This window comes from Mandrillus leucophaeus, unplaced genomic scaffold (assembly GCF_000951045.1).
Source record: "Mandrillus leucophaeus isolate KB7577 unplaced genomic scaffold, Mleu.le_1.0 Scaffold10, whole genome shotgun sequence".
NCBI classification, from domain to species: Eukaryota; Metazoa; Chordata; class Mammalia; order Primates; family Cercopithecidae; genus Mandrillus; species Mandrillus leucophaeus.
In genome coordinates, this window is record NW_012098098.1 from 6,247,223 (window position 1) to 6,253,809 (window position 6,587).

General features: G+C 63.5%; 2 protein-coding genes across 2 annotated transcripts in view; one reads left to right on the forward strand and one right to left on the reverse strand.

Moving 5' to 3' along the window:
* Nucleotides 1-4,044, forward strand: part of CDT1 (chromatin licensing and DNA replication factor 1) — a 12,996-nt gene extending 8,952 nt beyond the window's left edge. Inside the window, exons 2-11 of the mRNA XM_011972476.1 lie at nucleotides 89-112; nucleotides 149-247; nucleotides 338-474; nucleotides 1,005-1,202; nucleotides 1,292-1,437; nucleotides 1,552-1,652; nucleotides 2,027-2,215; nucleotides 2,592-2,744; nucleotides 2,822-3,023; nucleotides 3,654-4,044. Coding sequence (XP_011827866.1) covers nucleotides 89-112; nucleotides 149-247; nucleotides 338-474; nucleotides 1,005-1,202; nucleotides 1,292-1,437; nucleotides 1,552-1,652; nucleotides 2,027-2,215; nucleotides 2,592-2,744; nucleotides 2,822-3,023; nucleotides 3,654-3,817 — 1,413 coding nt within the window. The 3' untranslated portion in view covers nucleotides 3,818-4,044. The remainder of the gene's footprint in view (nucleotides 1-88; nucleotides 113-148; nucleotides 248-337; nucleotides 475-1,004; nucleotides 1,203-1,291; nucleotides 1,438-1,551; nucleotides 1,653-2,026; nucleotides 2,216-2,591; nucleotides 2,745-2,821; nucleotides 3,024-3,653) is intronic.
* A 662-nt stretch (nucleotides 4,045-4,706) lies between these two features.
* Nucleotides 4,707-6,587, reverse strand: part of APRT (adenine phosphoribosyltransferase) — a 4,035-nt gene continuing 2,154 nt past the window's right edge. Inside the window, exons 2-5 of the mRNA XM_011972485.1 lie at nucleotides 6,526-6,583; nucleotides 5,666-5,799; nucleotides 5,313-5,391; nucleotides 4,707-5,085 (exon numbers count right to left, since the gene is read on the reverse strand). Of these exons, the coding sequence (XP_011827875.1) occupies nucleotides 4,943-5,085; nucleotides 5,313-5,391; nucleotides 5,666-5,799; nucleotides 6,526-6,583 (414 nt within the window). The 3' untranslated portion in view covers nucleotides 4,707-4,942. The remainder of the gene's footprint in view (nucleotides 5,086-5,312; nucleotides 5,392-5,665; nucleotides 5,800-6,525; nucleotides 6,584-6,587) is intronic.

The window sequence follows — 6,587 nt, forward strand, 5'->3', positions numbered from 1 at the left end:
AGAGGGGCTTCTGATCCTTCAGGGTCTTCTGCAGACCCAGGAGCACCAGGTCTTGTCATGGGTTCACCCTTGGGGTCCCTCTCACCAGGTTTCCAGCCCCAGTTCCCCCGAGGCCCCTGACTCCTCCGAGGCCCCTGACTCCCTCGAGGCCCCAGACATCCCAGCCTGCCCTTCTCTGGGCCAGAAGATAAAGAAATCCACCCCGGCAGCAGGTCAGCCACCCCAGCTGACGTCCTCGCAGAACCAGGTGAGGGGCGGGGCCTGGGGCAGATTCGGGAGGGCTGAGTGGTGCCGGCCTGACTGCCTGACGGCACCACGTCCCCTGATCCCCTTGAAGGACACCATCTCTGAGCTTGCGTCATGCCTCCAACGGGCCCGGGAGCTGGGGGCAAGAGTCCGAGTGCTGAAGTCCAGTGCCCAGGATGCTGGGGAGTCCTTTACCCCAGAGGCCAAGGGCCGCCCTGAGGAGCCATGGTGAGTGCTGGGTGGGTGGCCAGGAGGCCTTGGGAAAGGCTGGCTGGTGGGAGGCATGGCCGGGCGATCCTGGCAAAGGCCCAGGTCTGCTCCTTCCGAGGAGGGAGGTGGTGAGGTCACCAGGGCGTGGAGCCAGACCCCTGAGAAAAAGGTCCTGAGCACCGCTGGCCCTTTGCCCTCCTGTTGGGGGCAGCTCCTGCCTCCGGCGCTCTGGCAGGTTCCAAATGCTCCTAATGCTTTGGTGTGTTGCCTGCCCCTGCCCCTGAGAGCTGGCGAAACTGGGCTGGGGAGAGGGCAGAGCTTCCCTGGGGGTGCCGCATGGACACAGCAGAGCTGGGGTGTGGAGCTGGGCTTTCCTATCACCAGTTCTACCCCTAACGGTGCCAGTGCTGGTGACTGTGCAAGGTCCGCGAAAGCCATCGTGTGTGGCGTGGCAGGCCCCATTGGAGGCTCCCTGGTCGAGGGGCCTGCTGTGGCACTGGAGGGGTGGGGGCCTGCTGCTTCTCACAAGGCTCCTCCCTCCCTGACAGTGGCGAGAAGGCGCCCGCCTACCAGCGCTTCCATGCCCTGGCCCAGCCTGGCCCACCGGGGCTCGTGCTGCCCTACAAGTACCAGGTGCTGGCGGAGATGTTCCGCAGCATGGACACCATTGTGGGCATGCTCCACAACCGCTCTGAGACGCCCACCTTTACCAAGGTCCAGCGGGGCGTGCAGGACATGATGCGCAGGTGAGTGGCCGCGGGTGGGCTGGGGCTGCCCTGGAGTTGGGGGTGGGCCCGGGCCTGCCGCCTCCTGAGCCGGCCCCCTCCTCCTGTAGGCGTTTTGAGGAGCGTAATGTTGGCCAGATCAAAACCGTGTACCCGGCCTCCTACTGCTTCCGCCAGGAGCGCGGTGTCCCCACCTTCAAGGATGGTGTTAAGAGGTCAGATTACCAGCTCACCATCGAGCCACTGCTGGAGCAGGGTAGGTGCTGGGTGCAAGACCTCGGTTTCCCCATCTGTGACCCACACACTTTCTGGGGTGGGTGTGAGGTGCTGGGCGGCCTGGCCTGGACTCAGGCCTGGACTCGTCCCACAGAGGCTGACGGAACAGCCCCTCAGCTCACGGCCTCGCGCCTCCTGCAGCGACGGCAGATCTTCAGCCAGAAGCTGGTGGAGCACGTCAAGGAGCACCACAAGGTGAGCGGCCCCCGGCCCTGCTGTGCAAAGATGGTGGCACCAGCACTGCCTCAGCACATAACCCTGTGCTTGCAGCATCCCTGCTACCCACGGCTTCTCCCGGGATGGAACCGGGCTGGGTTCACCCTGAGCTGAGGGCTGGTGTGCTCAGGGTGCAGCTGCAGGCACTGAGGAGGTCCCCAAGGCATTCAGCGAGTACGGGCCGTGGGAGGCCGTGTGCTCTCCCTCCAAGCTGAACACTGGGCAGAGGCTAAGTGACTTGCCCAAGGTGGCCCGGCTGGGATGGGGACGTAAGCATAGACAGCCCTACCTCACATGCAGCCTGCCCTTGTTTCAGATGTGCCCAGTGTCACCCATCTGCTCCTTCTCCCCAGGCCTTCCTGGCCTCCCTGAGGCCCCCCATGGTGGTGCCGGAGGACCAGCTGACCCGCTGGCACCCACGCTTCAACGTGGATGAAGTGCCCGACATCGAGCCAGCTGTGCTGCCCCAGCCACCCGCCACGGAGAAACTCACCACTGCTCAGGAGGTGCTGGCCCGGGCCCGCAGCCTGATGTCACCCAGGGTGAGGCTGCGAGGCTTGGGCAGCCCCTTTCTCCCGGGTGGGTGGGCCAGCCTGACCCCGGGCCTAAGAGGTGGGGCCTTGGCGATGAGCTTGATGCCTCATCTGGCTTCCTCCTTGGCTGGGAGGTCCAGAGAGTGGGCGGCATTTGCCCTCTGTCCCCAGCTGCAACCTCTAAGCCTGGCTCTGTCACTTGCCCCATGTGGGGAGTTGGCCCCGGGCAGGCGATGCCACACACTGGGACACTGCATTGACCAGCACAGACCACCCAGTGTGCCGGGCTAACTTGTGCCTTGACAGATACCGGGGACTCCTGGGCAGAGAGCCAGGGGCATGTTGCCTCCTGTGACCTCTCCGCCCCAACTTGTCTCTCCCGCAGATGGAGAAGGCCTTGAGTCAATTGGCCCTGCGCTCTGCTGAGCCCAGCAGCCCCGGGCCCCCCAGGCCAGCACTGCCGGATACCCCACCAGCCACCCCGCCTGCAGCCTCTCCCAGCGCTCTGAAGGGGGTGTCCCAGGATCTGCTGGAGCGGGTGAGTCGTCCCCAGTGATGGCGGGTGGGGGCCTGGTGATCTGCTGCCCACTAACCAGGTCCCCACACCTGCTGCAGGTCCGAGCCAAGGAGGCACAGAAGCAGCTGGCACAGATGACACGGTGCCCGGAGCAAGAGCAGCGGCTGCAGCGCCTAGAACGGCTGCCTGAGCTGGCCCGCGTGCTGCGGAGCGTCTTTGTGTCCGAACGCAAGCCTGCGCTCAGCATGGAGGTGGCCTGTGCCAGGATGGTGGGCAGCTGTCGCACTGCCATGAGCCCCGGTACGTGCACGGCGGGGTGAGGGGGCGTGCACAGTGGAATTGCCCAGTGCTGCAGCCGCCTCCCCAGGTTTCTGACCAGGGGTGTCTATCACTGATTTGTTCCGTTCAGATGTGCGGTGGGCACTGGCCGCTTGCACTGGTGTGTGCTGGGTGCTTTGCCCTCCTTTCAGCCACCCCTGAGCCTCCACCCAGCCCTTCCACACCTGCAGCCTCTGGAGGCAGCTTCCCTCTCACAGCCCTGGCCCGTTTCCCTGACTGCCTGCAGTGCTTGGTCAGAAGGGGCCCCACATGCACCCTACACGGCCTCCCAGGCCTCTGGTCACCACACCCTGAGTACGTGGGGGTCCCCACACTACAGGGCACCCCCTGCCTCAGGGTTTTCATGGGCTGGTGGCCACCATGCTTGGTGCCTCCTCACATGGCCTCAACTGGAGGCCTGGCTCTCTCCACTCACTGTTATGCCTCCCAGATTCGGGCCTCTGATCAGAACCACCTCTGCCTTAAGGCCCGGGGATGGGGCACTGAGGGCGACCAGGCGGGCACAGAGGTTGGGTGGTCAGGCTGGTCTCAAGTGCTGCCTGTGTGGGGCTGGGGCCCAGCACCAGCCTGTGTCCCCTTCTCCTCCCACAGGGGAGATGGAGAAACACCTGCTGCTCCTCTCCGAGCTCCTGCCAGACTGGCTCAGCCTTCACCACATTCGCAACGACACCTACGTCAAGCTGGACAAGGCCGCGGACCTGGCCAGTATCACTGCACGCCTGGCCCGCCAGGCCCGCGCTGAAGAGGGGCTGTGAGCCTGGGGGCCACTGGACAGATGGGGGCTTCAGGCTCACTGGCCTGGGGCCACTAGCGTTTTCTTTTATGAACATGATGCACTTTACTTTTCCTTTCCGGAGTGCCCCTGAGGGCCAGAGGCAGAGCTGGGCTGCAGGCTGCACAGCCCGAGGGTCTTTGGCTGCAGGTGGTGGCCCCTGCATGGGGCTCACCTGGTGGATTCACATTAAACCGGTTTCTGTGGGCACCTCTGTCCTTGCTGCTGGTGGGAAAGGGAAGCCAGATCCCAGCACCCCCTAGGGGGCCATCAGGGCAGGGGAATGTGGCTGAGGGTGAAGGGGGCTTTGGCAACATGGGGTTGGGTAGTGTGGGTGGCAGGAGGCCATCCCCTCTAATCTTGGAACCTCTGAATATGGGACGTTCCACAGCAAAGGGTGACTTTTGTCATTAAGAACTTCAAGATTGCCGCAGGGGCCTTCACAAGAGGGCCAGAGCCAGCCAACTTTGAAGACGCGGCCCTGCCCCGACATAGGCAGCCTGGAGAAGCTGACAGGACATCCCTGGAGCCTCCAGAAGGGACTGGCCTGCCCACACACTGACTTCAGTACTATAATAAAGTCGTGCTTACAGCCACTAGACCTGCAGTAGAACCCTTTCAGTAGCATTGGCCGCCTCAGGGTGGGACCTGCATTGACAGACTTAGTTACCCCTGAGCCCTCACGTGCTTCCCTAGAAGGTGGGCCCACACGGCCTCTCTCTGCAGTGCCTGGATGGTTCCGGCTCCTGAGGTGAGAACCAGGCCAGACCGCTGGGCATCATGCCGAGCAGCACGTGCCCATAGTCCAGTTGGTTTGGTGGTGTCCTGGGGCTCCCTGCCCTGGGGAACAAGATGACAGGAGACGGCTCTCATGGCAAAGCTGTTTACTGCGTTCTCCCTATGTGTAATTGGGCCCAGGGTGGCTGAAGCACAGCTTTGCCCCAGGCTTTGGCACTTCCAGCCCCAGGAGAGGTGCTGAACCCAAGCAAGGGATGTGTTCCCTGCGGGCAGCTGGTGCCCCTGGTAACTGCAGAGGTCACTGCAGTTGCCCAGGGCTGAAATGTCCCTGGGTTCCAGCTGCAGAATGTTGGGCTGGGAGGCCCTGTAGTCACTCATACTGCAGGAGAGAGAAGAAGGGTACAGGAGCCAGCTTCTCCCTGCCCTTAAGCGAGGTCAGCTCCACCAGGCTCACACACTCTAGGACCTCGGCCTGCAGGCGGCCCAGGAGCTCACAGGCGGCATGCATGGTTCCTGGGGATGGGAGGGTGAGGTCCCCAGTTGGCCTGGGCTGTAGAGACTGGGTGCTCCAGACTGGGTTGGGGAGGGGAGGGTATGGGGAGAGAGGAAGGTGTCGGCCTGGCCACCAGGCAATAAGCTGGACAATAGTAAGCTGCATCCCACGCCACGCACAGCGAGGTCCTGCCCTACTCCCACCAGGCCCTTGGAGCCACAGCAGTTGGCTGTGGGGAGACCCTCACCACCAGTGGCCAGCAGATCATCCACGACGACCACCCTCTGTCCTGGCTCCAGGGCATCTTTCTGGATCTCCAGCTCAGCCTGGAGTGGGAAGTGGTGTGTCGTCCTCAGCCTCCCGCAGGAAACAGCTTTGTGTGCAGAGCTTGGCAGCTGCCACCCTAGGCCCTGACGCCAACCCCACCTTGCTGTTCCCTGGCTGTGTGAGCCCAGCCTGTGTCTCACCCTCTCTGAGCTCCCAAGAGCACTGTAACCACAGCAGCTCCACTTGACACACCTGGGAGGGCCTTTAGAACTGGCGGAGAGTGGCCACGGTGGCCTAGCCCTTCCCTTCCTCTGGCCACCCCAGCCCCCTTACCTTCCCGTACTCCAGGGCATAGGAGGCCCACACAGTGGGGCCTGGCAGCTTCCCCCGCTTTCGGATGAGCACACAGCCCAGTCCAAGCTCCTGGGCCAGGGAGGGGCCAAAGAGGAAGCCTCGGGAGTCTAGGCCTGTCAGGGTGAGTGACAGGAGTGACTTGGCAGCATGGGAGTCCCCAGGGGCCAGGGTTGGCCGGTGGCAAGGGGTACATGGCTGGCTCCCAGCTGAAAGGCCAGTGACGTGCACCATTTAAGGAGTGTCACCTGTCACCTACCAGGAGCTGCTTCCAGGTCAGAGTGCAGACCTGAGTCTGTCTTTTAAGGGGCCACTTTTTAGCTGTGATCCTGGGGGAGTCACCGCCCCTCTCCCCCAGCTCAGCAGCCCATCTTTAACGGGGCTGGTAGAAACCTGTCAGGCCTCAACTCTCTCTCAAAGGCAGCTCTGCCCCAGGGCTTCTGTCTAAAAACGGAGTCTCTCGAGGTGACCTGAGCTATCATGGTTGGGGGACGCTCAGGGAAACCCTGCCCCAGCCTGGCAGGAGGTCAGGGAGGGCTTCCTGCAGGAGGTGAGAAGGGAGCTCTGGCAGTGCTGGCGCTTCCCTCAGGGCAGTGTGCAGGGAGTGGGCTGTCACGCCCTAGGAGAGGCAAGACCACCAGAACACTCTGTTCTCCCTGGGCCACCTCTCGGGCTCTCCCGGAGGCCTCCAGGCCCCACTTCCTTGGGTGGGCATTCCGTGATCTTCACCAGGGAAGGCCTGGCTCGTGGCAGGCGCTCAATACCAGCTCGCAGAAGGAACAAGAAGCGAGGCAGCTGGGCCCCGTGGATTCGGCTTGGGCACTCCAGGGAGACCAACTGACCTGGCGACTCGGTCACGCCCGTCCTGGGCTGGGGACCCGGAACTTGCGGGCAGGGCGCCTGC